The sequence below is a fragment of the Vulpes vulpes genome, chromosome 11 (assembly GCF_048418805.1).
Source record: "Vulpes vulpes isolate BD-2025 chromosome 11, VulVul3, whole genome shotgun sequence".
Classification (NCBI taxonomy): Eukaryota; Metazoa; Chordata; class Mammalia; order Carnivora; family Canidae; genus Vulpes; species Vulpes vulpes.
Window position 1 is genome coordinate 94435261 of NC_132790.1, and position 14143 is coordinate 94449403.

At 35.0% G+C, this 14143-nt stretch overlaps 1 protein-coding gene across 12 annotated transcripts in view; it reads right to left on the reverse strand.

The window, feature by feature from the left end:
- Positions 1-550: 550 nt before the first annotated feature.
- Positions 551-14143, reverse strand: part of HLTF (helicase like transcription factor) — a 49791-nt gene continuing 36198 nt past the window's right edge. For 2 of the 12 annotated variants that reach the window (XM_072727096.1, XM_072727099.1), the window contains exons 19-26: positions 10850-10974; positions 10193-10371; positions 8010-8135; positions 7580-7692; positions 7046-7226; positions 4897-4977; positions 2576-2747; positions 551-1745 (exon numbers count right to left, since the gene is read on the reverse strand). In XM_072727096.1, the coding sequence (XP_072583197.1) occupies positions 2595-2747; positions 4897-4977; positions 7046-7226; positions 7580-7692; positions 8010-8135; positions 10193-10371; positions 10850-10974 (958 nt within the window). In that variant the 3' untranslated portion in view covers positions 551-1745; positions 2576-2594. Of the gene's footprint in view, positions 2748-4896; positions 4978-7045; positions 7227-7579; positions 7693-8009; positions 8136-10192; positions 10384-10849; positions 10975-14143 lie in introns of all 12 variants that reach the window. The other 10 variants (XM_072727097.1, XM_072727098.1, XM_026015795.2 and 7 more) reach the window with 5 other exon arrangements.

Consider the following 14143-nt stretch of genomic DNA (forward strand, 5'->3'; position numbering starts at 1 on the left):
TATAGTTAAAAAGGTTAAACATCTTTCTTATTAAGCCAAATATAAAATTTGTCCTCATGTTTAACATATCTTCCAAATCCTAATGAACAGAATTTTGGCAGGTTCTATAAATAACGGAAAAAAGTGCCCTTGACTTCCCCCAATAGAAAACATACACTGCCTGAAGTCGCTAGTTTTATTGGCATTCACTAGTAATAAACACAAGGTATTTTCTTGATTTACTATTACAATCCTAGATTAGGGCAAAATTTCCAATGCAGAGTGCTATCTAGTAATACCACTCTACGTAAGTATTGCACCTCCTTTTTTTTCTGACAGATGAGGAAAAAATAATTGGAACTAATGTTTTAGAAGATAAAAGGCATTTAACTTTAAAATGTATACACTGACTTCTAAACAATTTGGTCAAATTGAACAAAATAAAAAGTGTTAAGAATGAGTAAACTTGTATTCTTAGTATTTTATGTAGAAAGCAACTGTGTAATACAGGTATGAGATTTCATAAAAATTTTCTTCAAAGAAAAACTCACAAAAATCATGGCACAGAAGCTAATTTTTGAAACTTTTATTGATTTTAAAACAAAGTCCAGTTGAACCACAAAATTCTGTTGGAACCACAAGTGGGAATACAATGTCTTCAAGATATCTCTAAAGCTATTATTCTACATAATGATGAAACAGAATTAACAGCATAGCATAATACGAACTTTTCATTCTGGTGGTTTATATTATTTTCTTAGGATGAATTAAATTTGTTTAACACCATTTAAGAGGACTGTACAAAAACAGGTTATTTTTTAAATGACTTGCCAAATTTATCATTATGAATGTTTAAAAACAAGTCTATAAATGGGTAAAGAAGCAAGCAAAGTCTTCACTTTTACAATGGGTTTGCAAGGCTTTGTCTTTGTAAGCAAGAAGAGTTTTTTTGCTGGAAATTCTTTTTGTACTTAATCTCACGGGAGTATTGGTACACAGATACCCACATACCATATTTCATGAGATTTTCATCAACCTGATTTTGTGTAATGCTAGTTCTATAAGGTAAAGAAATTCCCTACTGCTCCTAATGCTAGTAGACCAACCCCAAGTTACTAATCCATTCTTGTCCGTACAGAAATGTCTGTTGATCCTTTTAACCAGGCCTCTGCCCTTACCTGCTGCCAAAGAGAAAAGTTGCTGGGAAGACTCTTGCTGTCTAATCCACTGTTTCTTGGAGCAAGAGACCACTCCGCACAGGGAGGGGGGAATTTAGCTATTGATAGACTTAGCACATATCTAGCCGTATGCCCAGAACACAACACTGCCTCCAACCTCCTCTTTAAGTCAAGTCACTTCTTAACACTATAAGTAAAATACAAGGTGTTCCGTACGTCTGCATGGTCAAACAGGAAGCTTCTCCTGTTACAGTAATCTTTCTTTGGATTAAAGTTTCCCTTAAGGAAAAACACCAATATCTATCGTGATTGCCAAATGTAGAACTTATTTTAAATGTGACTTAGTCATCTAGAATGCCATGGCAACTACTGATGAGTCTGATTATTAACAAAATAGAAAAAGAGGACTAATTTTATAGATAAATGTAAGGATGAATTACTGAAGTTCCAAAATCAATGTCTGATTCTAAACACAGTAACAAATCTTTCCATTCAGGATTAAGATGTCTTTAAGAGTTGAAACGATTTTTGGAGGTCATCCAGCCCAACTTCCATCCAGATATCACGCCTCTCACATATAGTAGTCTTCTGAATTATAAAAATTTATAAAGTTATTTTTTTAAAGAAAAGCTACATAAATAAAAATTATCTCTATATATAGAAATACCTATTCAGCAATCCCATAATTTAAATATTCAAATTAAACTGGGTAGAACTGGTTCCTTCTCACCCCTACAGACTGTATTTACACACTAACACATCAAATTACGTTTAAATAATAGTACTACTTGACTGTAATGGAGAAAAAGTGTTCTAACACAGTCCCTAATATTTTCATAAACCTAAAACTGTAAATCACATAAGTGAATTAGATATTGAACTGTAAAAAAAAAAATAAGTAACTTGCTAATCTGGACATTGTCTCATTTAAGGTTTGATTCTGGAATGTAAATACGGTTTTTCAAAATAATAAAATATCTTGTAGATAGTCTATGTATTAATCGTTTACAAGGACTGTGAATCCATCGCATCACAAATGGGAAGCTCAAGTGATTAACCAAATGTGCCCAACACAGAAAATAACTCTATTTGGTCAAAAGTATAAAAGGTCTGACCTTATTCGAAATATGAAAAAGCTGAGTATTTGAAAGATATATGAAAATACTCAGCAAAGACACTGTGAAAACCTGAATAACAAAGTAACTTTCTAAAAAAATTATTTTAGGCCACAGTATATAACAGAACTTATTGCTATTTGAAATATCATTAAAAATAGGTTTATATATAGAAGAGATTATGTATCAGTAATACTAATATAAAACAATATGCTCCTTTTAGAAGACATACTCTCTAGATCTCATTTCTAAAACTCTGTATTGTGATTTCCAAAATTTCTGTATATATCTAATCAAACTGACCTTACCAAAATCCCACATATTATAAATCAATTAAAGTTCTGATTTCATTAATTTTAGCTTGTTTCATTTCATTAGCATTTGTCTTTTTAGTTCCAAAGGCTCCAGCAGCAAGTTCTCTTTTTGTGTTTTGTATTTTCAGCATATTTTCTTCAACAGAATCCTTTACAATGAACTTTAAAAAGAAAAAACAAAAAGTACTTTTTAGGTCACAATATTTAAAATCTTCAATGTAAAAAACGAAATGATGTCTTATAGCATTACATAGCGTTCAAAATTGGTCAGTAATCTATTAGAAACTGTTTATCTCTCCTTTTTCTCTCAATATACAATGAGCATATTTAGAAATGCCAGAATAACCAGAGCTGAACATTGCTTTCCCTCATCTCTCAATATAGTTGTCTTATATAAAAAGAGTATGGCTATAAGGCTTTACGTTACATCTTAAGAATAGCACAAAAACCGGGACGCCTGGGTGGCTCAGTGGTTGAGCGTCTGCCTTTGGCTCAGGGCGTGATCCCAGATCCTGGGATCGAGTCCCACATCGGGCTCCCTGCATGGAACCTGCTTCTCCCTCTGCCTGTGTCTCTGTCTCTCTCTGTGTCTCTCATGAATAAATAAATAAAATCTTTAAAAAAGAAAATAGCACCAAACCCAGCAAACTTTATAGGCAACACTAACTGCAATACTAGCAAAACAAATTCAGGATTTATTTAAAATGAGATTTTCCCAGAAATGGAAGAATGTGCGTTTATCTAGTTTAACTTATAATGTGGAAAAGGTAAAGAGACATCCTCTCAACAGATGCTTAGCTTATTAAATAATTCTGATAAAAACCCTGATAAAAAACTTCATTAACCTATAAAATACATGTTTCTCAATCTTAAGTATATCCACTAGAAATTTACTAAGAACAGTATACTCAATGTAAAACAAAAGGAACAGTTCAAAAATGATTACTATCACTGCGCATACAACATCATATAGAGGTCCAGTTACTGTGATAATTAAACAAGATGTATGTATTACATACAACTTTAATGAAACACAAAAAAGACCTAAATGAGAGAAATACTAAATTCTTGTATGGAAACACTCCTTATTTATAATAAAGACCATTCTTAAATTAATCATAAATTCAATAAATCCCAGACAAGATTTCTTAAATGGGATCTGGTAACCTAAATCCAGAAAGTTCAAGAGTAAATAGGGAATTTCCAAAAAGAAGGGTAATGAGAGCACTCTGCCCTGCTAGGTATCAAAGCATACTTTTAAAAAAAACCATTGTAATTCTGAGAGTAATACTGTCCTGGGAAATCAATAAAATAGGAACAAAGTCCAGGAAGGAACACTGATATATATGAATTAGTTTATGGTAAAAGTGAAATTTCAAATCAGTAGAAAAAAAGGATATACTTAAAAATAAAATGGCTTTTCATTTGAAAAATAACTATATTATGAATCCTAAACAAGAGACAAAATATTTTATAAGCAAATAACTTACATCACTCACATACATCCTTAAACCTATTTTGAAAGCAACTTGAAGTTAAAAGAATTCTAAGTCCAGAATTCTAGTTTTCTTTTCTTTTTTTAAGGTTTTATTTGAGAGAGAGTGCTCATAAGCAGGGGAGGGGGACTGAGTGAGAGGGAGAAGCAGATTCCCCAATGAGCAGGGAGCCCAACACACGCTTGATTCCAGGATCATGACCTGACCCAAAGGCAGATGCTTAACCAACTGAGCCACCCAGGCATCCCCAGAATTCTAGTTTTCTTAACCAGTTCTGAAGAAGTATTTGCATATAATATAATGCTCATTATGGCACTGTTCTTATTAGAAAAGTATCAGACCTGCTAAATAAATTATGATGTATCTATTTGTGGATGTAATTGCACAACAGTGTGAAAGGTACATAATGCCACTTAACTGTACACTTAAAGATAGCCAAAATGATACTGTTACGTATGCTTTACCACTGGGAAAAGAATAGGTTTTATATGTTTATATGGTAGTCCCCAATATATACTATTAAGGGGGCAAAATATGTTGCAGAATATAATAAAGTATGATCCCACTTACCTTAAAAGAAATTTTTTAAAGGAGAGATGTATACATACAAATGAATCTATGTAAACAGAGAGAAAGGGACTTTGAATAACATGTAAAACTGCTGATGGTGGTCTCCTCTAAAGGAGATTAAAGCTGACCTTCCTATTTTGTTCTGCATAATTATTTTGCAATCTTGTAACATATTCATGCATTATTTATATAATCTTAAAAACCTTATCAGCCTAATTTTAAAATAGATGGCTTAAAAACTCACTTTTGTGATGATAACTTCTTGCTTCTGGCCAAGTCTATGGCATCTGTCAAAGCACTGATCTTCAGCAGCCGGATTCCAGGCCTAACAAGAATATGAATTACTTTATTACCACCCTGATCTATGAGTGTTCTGCACAAATCCTTTCATTTCAGTACTACTCATTTACCTTTTACAGACTCAAATTTTTCTGACCAAATTCAGATACTGACATAACTGCTCTGAGAAAAAAAAATACACCTCCCCCGCCCCAACTGTGACAGCCACAGCTATCCCCCTCCTCCATCATTTCACTCCACTGCTTCCAGTATCTAATCCAGTGCCTGATATACAGAAAGCACACAGCATGAGTGCTTGTTCTGTAATCACAAAGTATCTTTTCTTTCCATTCTAAAATTGATCTGTCTGCTTAACAGAGGGGGGGGGAAGGGTTACACATCCTCTTAAATGATTTAATTTATATCAGAAAAGATCTATAATTTGCAAAGAATATAATTTGCAGAAAAAGATTTTCTCCCCTTTTGCTGGTCTTTTTCTTTCACTTTCTTATCAAGAAGCAAATAACTTGCGTATCTGTCCAAAAATCATCATCTAAGATTACCCTCAGGTTAGTTAATATAACAAATACATGGCTACAATGATTTTTTTTAAATCTAACAATAAAATATTAAAACTCTAGCAAAGATTTAAAACTTCATTCACTGAATTAGTAGTTCAGAGTGCCTACAGCAATCTGTGCTATTAGAAAAAGGTACTGCCGGGATCCCTGGGTGGCTCAGCGGTTCGGCACCTGCCTTTGGCCCAGGGTGCAATCCTGGAGTCCTGGGATCGAATCCCACATCGGGCTCCCGGCATGGAGCCTGCTTCTCCCTCTGCCTGTGTCTCTGCCTCTCTCTCTCTATCCTCAAATAAATAAATAAATCTTTATTAAAAAAAGAAAAAAGGGGCAGCCCTGGTGGCGCAGTGGTTTAGCGCCACCTGCAGCCCAGGGGGTGATCCTGGAGACCCGGGATCGAGTCCCACATCAGGCTTGTTGCATGGAGCCTGCTTCTCCCTCTGCCTGTGTCTCTGCCTCTCTCTCTCTCTCTCTGTGTCTCTATGAATAAATAAATAAAAACTTAAAAAAAAAAAAAAGAAAAAGAAAAAAGAAAAAGGTGCTGCTCCTCTGTGGTCACAGTTTGGTGAGTAAAGTTCTACAGCTAGGCCTATAGTGTACAACCACAAGTGACGATACTGTATTAGATGCTAAAATTTATCCAAAATATTCCATTAATGGTACTAGTTTCTAAAACTGTTATGCTGGACCACCTGTATCTGAATCACCTATTATCTATATAAAAATGCTGCTTCTGGACAGCCCAGGTGGCTCAGCGGCTTAGCGCCGCCTTCAGCCCAGGGCATGATCCTGGGGACCTGGGATCGAGTCCCAGTCAGGCTCCCTGCATGGAGCCTACTTCTCCCTCTGCCTGTGTCTCTGCCTCTCTCTCTCTCTCATGAATGAATGAATAAATAAAATCTTAAAAAAAAAAAATGGTGCTTCCTGGGCCTCATCTAAGAACTCCTTAATCTCTGAGGACAGAGGTCAGAAATTACATTTTACCTAATTCTTTGCACATTAAAACTTTAGATCATTAGCATCATGATGGTAGCTACTTTGTCTACCTTATTTATAGCCAGATTCCTGGTGTCTCTAAGACTCCCTGACACAACGCAGGATTGTATTATTTGTTAGCCAAATGAATGAAACCACTACACCAAAGCATTACAGTCAATAGAAACTTAATTCTATATACAGAGGTAGAAAATCACAGCACAGACATTAAGAACATAGACCCTGATCCTGGTTTGCATTTTACTGTGTGATATTGGGCAAGTTATTTTACTTCTCTGTGTTTCAGTTTCCTCACCTGTAAAATAAGGACAATAAGACCTCACAGGGATCTCTCACAGGAATATTATAGGGATACTGTGAGAATTTCAGTTGATACATCAAGTGCTTAAAAGAAAGTCCTCAATAAACATTTGTTATTATCTATTTCTAAAGTTTGTCTAAGAATTTTCAGTTACAACAATGAAGGTATTTACCAAAGTTTATTTAAAAAAAAAAAAAAAAAGCTTAATAACATACTGAAAAGTCTAGAGAACTACTTACTGGATCCATTAAAAACACTCGAGAAGCTGCAGAAAGATTCAAACCAACTCCACCTGCTTTTAAGGACAGAAGCATTATAGTTGGAGATCCTGCTTCAGTGTTTTGAAAACACTGAATTGATTCAACTCTTTTCTTCTGTGCCATGGAACCATCCAAACGAGTAAACACAAATCCAGAGGCTCTAATGGAGGGACAAAAGAGACAAGTAACACTTTACATACAATTTTTAAAATGTTAAGTAATTACAAATTTCTTCATTCAAACTAATCCTTCCACTCATTTATTCAACTCATTATTGAATATTTATTCAAATATTTGCTAACCATCTACTACCATGTCACGTTCTGAAGTCAGTTTTTTTTCTAATACAGGACTTAATCTTTAAAATTCTAGGCTCCCAGGAAATATTTATTGTGACTACCATTTTAGACAGATGAAATGAATAGAACTGGAAGAACATTATTTTTTGCTCTCCAAATCAAAACACTTACATAAAATCTTTTTACTCACATTGAGAATCAACAGTGAATTTACCTGAGCGGTGTTTCTATTAAAGACAGGAATGTTGTAAACTGAGAAACAACTAAACTTTTTATGTTGGGGTTCTTCTTTCTTAAGTCAATCAGTGCATGCATTAGAGCATTAATCTGAAAAAAACATCAGGACACCCATTAGATTCCATTTTGAATGGGCAAAATACATATAACTTTTTTTTATTAGAAAAGAATGGTCCTGCCCCATTATTTCCCTAAAATGCAAAAGTAAAAGACAACTAATGTTTTTAGAAATTAAGACGGAAAGAATACAAACTGAAGTTCCTTGCCTCTTAAATCCACCACTATCAATAAAAATGTTAACACTAACCGAGTATAATATTCAAATGATAGGATTATAAGCAGAATTATTTTAAGACGTGGTATCCTTATATAAAATAAATACTCCAGATATTGCCCATGTGTATTACCTTCGAACTGGATGTCCATTCTGTATTAGACTTTTTCTCAGTGTCACATGCCAGTTCTTCCGGAGGACATTCTAATAAATTGTCTCCATGTATATCATTTCTGCATAAAGGACATTTAGCATGTGGCTATATAAGAAAAAATAAGATATAAGTTTATCCAAGAAACAAATATAAACTTCCCTACAATTTTTTAAAAGTATGGTAAATTCTATATCCTTAATAGCTAACATTAGACTTTTTTATTAGATTCATTCATTTGAAATAAATCTGTACACACTGAACTCCAAGCAGATGTAATATTCTTATGTGGGACTGGGTAAAAAAGGGAGCATAACTTATGGTATGTCATCTTGACAAACAGTAGGAATCCAAAACAAGTATTATAAAATAATTTACCCTTAAACATGGGTTTGAACTACAGAGGTCCACTTATATGAAAATTTTTTTCAATAAATACAGCACAGTAAAATAAATGGATTTTCTCTTATGATTTTAGTGTTTTCTCCAGTTTACTTTATTTTAAGAATACCACATATAGGGATGGCAGGCTGGTTTAGTTGGAGGACATGCAGTTCTTGATCTCGAGGTCACGGAGTGTAAGCCCCACATTGCATGTAGAGATTACTTAAATAAATAAAAACTTTAAAAAGAATACCACATATATAACATAAAAATATGTGTTAACTGTTTATGTTATCAGTAAAGCTTCCAGTCCACAGTAGGCGATTAGTATTAGTAAAGTTTTAGAAGTTAAAAGTGATACACAGATTTCAACTACACAGGCAGTCAGCATCCCTAACCCCTCCCTGCATTGTTCAGGGTGACCTGTACTATTTGCAGACCAGTAAAGAAACCATGAATAACAGTACCTTAAACCTAACTACAACACAGCACACTACTTGGAACTGTCTTTAGAAGGGAAAAATGTCCTTCTTAATAGCTTATAAAGCTGGTCTAGACCTGTTAAATCCTATCAGGCTCATTCAAAGCAGTATTTGTTGTGTCCACTTGTACCATACTAATAAAATATCTCCTAAATAACTATACACCAAATAATATTGTAATAAAAAAAAAAAAATTCTGAAACTGAAGCTGTTAAAAGTCAATATAGTAAGGTCACCTTTAGGGATAAGGTAACTGACTGGACGGGGACACAAGGAGACAAAAGTAGTAGTTACATGGATATGTTTACTTCATAATCAACTGTACAATAATGATGGTTTTTTTTCTATATGTATACCAATGAAAATGTTTTTAAAAACTCTACCCTCAGCTGAAAAACTGCTTAAACATTATTCCATTCCAAAAAACTCTACCATAAATTAGAATCCAGACCTACCTTATCCAATAGCCAATAAAACACATGTAGCAAAAAGCCACACTGAGACATGCTAGAAATGTATAATACCACCAGACTCTAAACACTTAAGTTAAAAAATCATGTTAAGTATCTCAAATTTTTATATTTTAGATATTTTAGATAAATAAAAATATTAACTTCATCTGTTTCTGCTAGAAAATTTAAGATTTTATTTATTTATTCATGAAAGGAACAGAGAGAGAGGCAGAGACACAGGCAGAGGGAGGAGAAGCAGGCTCCCTGTGGGGAGCCCACTGCAGGACTCGATCCCGAACCCTGGGATTAGGCCCTGAGCCAAAGGCAGACGTGTTCAACCCGAGCCACCCAGGCACCTGTCTACTAGAAAATTTAAAATTACCTTTGAGTCTCACATTACTGATCTATTTATTGGACAGCAATGATCTTAACAATAGAACTAGGATATTGCCTATGAACATGCCTCCAAAAGTATAGTGTCTTTTATGGTTTTGTTTTTTTTAAAGATTTATTTTTTCATGAGGGACACAGAGAGAGACAAGAGACATAAACAGGAAGAAATAGGCTCCTGGAGGGCAGCCTGATGTGGGACTCGATCCCAGAACTCCAGGACCATTCCCTGAGCTGAAGGCAGACGCTCAACTGCTGAGCCACCCAGGCATCCCGTCTTTTTATGTTTAAAAGGACTTAATTAAAAGAAATATATCACTGACATAATTAACCATAAAAGGTGCACTAGTGAATCCAAGTGCAAAACTCCTCATAGTCTGTTGGACTTAGGTTTTCATTACACTCAAGACTGACCAGTGTACCCAAACACTGAATCTGTATCTAGGATAAAACTAACCTGCTCATTCTGAATGACTTGGCAAATACAGGGTTTACAAAAGACATGTGCACAATGTGTTATGACAGGAACCGTTAAAGAATCCAAGCAAATTGCACATTCTTCATCAGAACCTGAGCTCAGAATTAACTTCATCTTCCTTATTAACTTCTTTCGTAGTTCTTCAGGTGTATCATTTCCTAGAGAAAAGGCTGAAAAATTAATTTCACAGCACTATTTGTAATATGACTAGACAAGCTAATCTTCCTTATATAGGAAAAAGTTTTTATAGTTTATAGTCTTTATTTAGGCTTTTACTATCTCAGGAAAAAAAACATAGTTTAAATTTAAAATTCATAAGCTAAAATAGTAGCTAACCCATATAATATACCTTACACAAAAGCATCATTAGAATCAGCACATACTACCACATAATAAAAGGCAGATCCAATTCAAAATGGCAATCTAAGAGTATCTATCACTGGAAATCCTGGAAGACATCATTATTATTCCATTTCATTGGTAAGAATTTGTGGGTATGTTCCAGTTGTGTCCTATTCCAAAAACAATGTCCATTTAACAAATAAGACACTATATTTAGGGCATAAGAAAAATTTCTCATTCTGATTTAAAAATCCCTAACAAATATAACAGTGTAAACAAGCCATATCTACTTACCTGAGGGACCACTGGAAGACACTGCATTTGTAAGAAGGTGAGTATGACAACAAATCTGCCGCAGTCTAAGCAAAAGCCCCAGGACATCCGCATAGTGTGCAAGGACAGTCCCTTCATTAAAATACCTAGAAGTAAAAAAAAATGTTAAATATTATGAAGGCCTCTAAACAATATTATTCCCTATTCTAAAAAAGTGGAATAAAAATGGCATTGTTCTTCTCTGGAAATGACTTCAAAACAATGGAAAACAGAAAAGCCCAACTACCTTTAATGGAACCATAAGAGATTTGCAACAATAAAGCAAAATATTTGAGAAATGGTTCCACCAACTGCAATAGAAGTCAGATAGGGAGATGCTGAGAGAGATGACTGCAGATCTCAAACAGACCTGCTAGAGCACAATTCTTCAAAATAGATGGCATGCCCTGAGGGGAAAATCATCATCTTTCATGTGCAAAATTTGACAAAAACAGAGTGCCCGGCTGTGGTCTGAACTTGCAAGGATAAGTTTTACACCAAGAAGAGAAGGCAAGCTAAGAAAACACAACAGACCTACTATGTTTTCAGGAAAGATTATGGGCACAAGATTCCACATTATAAGGAACCCTACAGCTTCTGACCTTTGTTGTATAAACACAAATAATACCTAAAAAAACTCAGATATAACCCTGAGTCATAATTAAATAGGATATTTCCTATTAGTCTGGGACACAGCTATGCCTCCCCTTCCTCCTTCATATTAACTTTTTGCAAATAGCTAGGCCAGAAAGAACTCAAGACATTCAAATATAATAATCAGCAAAGATCAAAGAAGGAAAAAATGGCAATGAAAGAAAACTCACCAAAAAAATATTGCCATAGAACAAATAAAAATTATGAGCAAGGATAATGCCATGATTTACTATCATGGCAAAATAACAGATAAAAAATGAGGTGCTACAGCTCAGGAGTGTGAAGAAGAAGAGTGAACCATTAGAGAAATCAAAGTGACACTGAAATCAGCATAAAAGAGACAAACCACTGTGGAAAAACATAGGAAAGAATGTGGGAAACAGAAGAGATAAAAAGTAAAACAAAAATATGTAAAAAAATTAGCATAAAATGATACCCATGAAAAACAAAGAACATCCAACACATAAAGATAAAATAATGGAAGAGAAAACAACATTTAAAAAAATTTTACAGGAAAGAGAGAGAAAAAAAAAAAAAAAAGCCTGGAATCCACAGATTTAAATGGTACCACAATGTTCCAGAAAGAAATCAACAGAGAGAGGTATTGGTCAAATTACTAGACTTAGAGAAAAACATAAAATAAAATCATGTTTTCAATAGAAATATTCAATAGAAAGTACAGCAGAACAATGACAATACAGGCTTCTGAAGGAAGAATGGATGATCCAAAAATCATGTACTTATACGTCTATCACATTATTTAAGTACATTAAGGCAAAAGAAAAAGTACAGCTTAATGATTAGGAGCACAGACTCTAGAGCTAGACTGAGTTCAAAACCTGGCTTTGCCAATTTAACTGTGAAATTTTGGGTAGGTTTCCTAACTCGTGTACTCAACTTCTTCAGCTTTAACAGTGGCATGGTAGTAACATATACCTCACAGGACTGTCATAATAAAAAAAAGTTAACGCATGGAAAACAGGGCAGCCCCGGTGGCGCAGCGGTTTGGCGCCGCCTGCAGCCCAGGGCATGATCCTGGAGACCCTGGATCGAGTCCCACACATCGGGCTCTCTGCATGGAGCCTGCTTCTCCCTCTGCCTGTGTCTCTGCCTCTCTCTCTCTCTCTCTCTCTCTGTGTCTCTATGAATGAATAAGTAAAATCTTTAAAAAAAAAAAAAAATACATGGAAAACATTTAGAATAGTGCCTGGGCTATGGTAAGTAATATTTATATCTATCTAGATGTATATATATCTGCTATTAGTAATTGTAGTACTATGTCAACAATTACTTCTAAATACTCAACAATATGGGGATCCCTGGGGGGCTCAGTGGTTTAGTGCCTTGCCTGCCTTCGGCCCAGGGCGTGATTCTGAAGTCCCAGGATCGAGTCCTGCATCGGGCTCCCTGCAGGGAGCCTGCTTCTCCCTCTGCCTGTGTCTCTGCCTCTCTCTCTGTGTCTCTCATGAATAAATACATTTTATTAAAAATATAAATACATAAATATTCAACAATATAAAGAAGAGACAATATGAAGTTGAACTTATAAGCTCTAGAACCAAACTGCCTGAATTTAAATACCAGCTCTGTCATTCACTTGCTGTGTGACATAGTATAAGTTACTTAACTGTTCTGTGCCTCATTCTTCACCTAAAAAATGTTGGTAGGTAATTATTATACTAAGTTAGATTATTGTTAATTAATACATATAAAGCAGTTAGGTTAGCTTAGTATGGGTAGCTTAGTCAAGCGTGCAACTCTTGGCTTAGGCTCAGGTCATCACTTCAGGGTCCTGAGATCCAGCTCCATGTTTCACTAACTAAATAAAATCTTAAAGAAAAAAACCAAAAACATATAAAGCACTTAGATGAATGCAAAACACCTAGTAAGTGCTCAATAAATGTTACTAAATGTATTATATATTAAAAAGAATACTTTAAAAATAACCTATATATTTTCTAAGGATTCAATAAAGTTATTCCTTTAATCTTTTCAAACAGATTAACTTTCACAGTCTATTCTCTGACATGGTCACTTACTACACTAGTAGTCAGCATTTCTGTTTAACAAATCTCTTTTGAGTACCAGACAATTAGAGTAGAAGGCTCTTCCAACCTCACTAGCCACTCTCTAGAGGTCTCACTAGACCTCTTCTCTAACATCACTCACTCTTGGTGATCTCATCTATCATCTAGTCTTGTGCTTTAATTGCCATCTACACGTAGGTGACTTTCAAATATACATCAAGAACATTCCCATAAACTCTAATCTCATATCTGACTACAAGACATCTCCACTTAGAAATCTCAGAGGCATCATACAATCAATGGGACCAAAACCGAGCTTCTGTTCTTCCCTGAAAAAACTGTTCCTTTCTTAGTCCTATTTCTACATATGGTAATTCCAACCTTCTAGTCATACTCATGTGAAAAACCTGGTGCTGGGGAGCCCTGGGTGGCTCAGCGGTTTAGAGCCGCCTTCAGCTCAGAGCATGATCCCGGAGTCCTGGAATCGAGTCATGCATTGGGCTCCCTGCACGGAGCCTGCTTCTCCCTCTGCCTGGGTCTCTGCCTCTCTCTGTGTCTCTCATGAATAAATAAATAAAATCTTAAGAAAAATAAT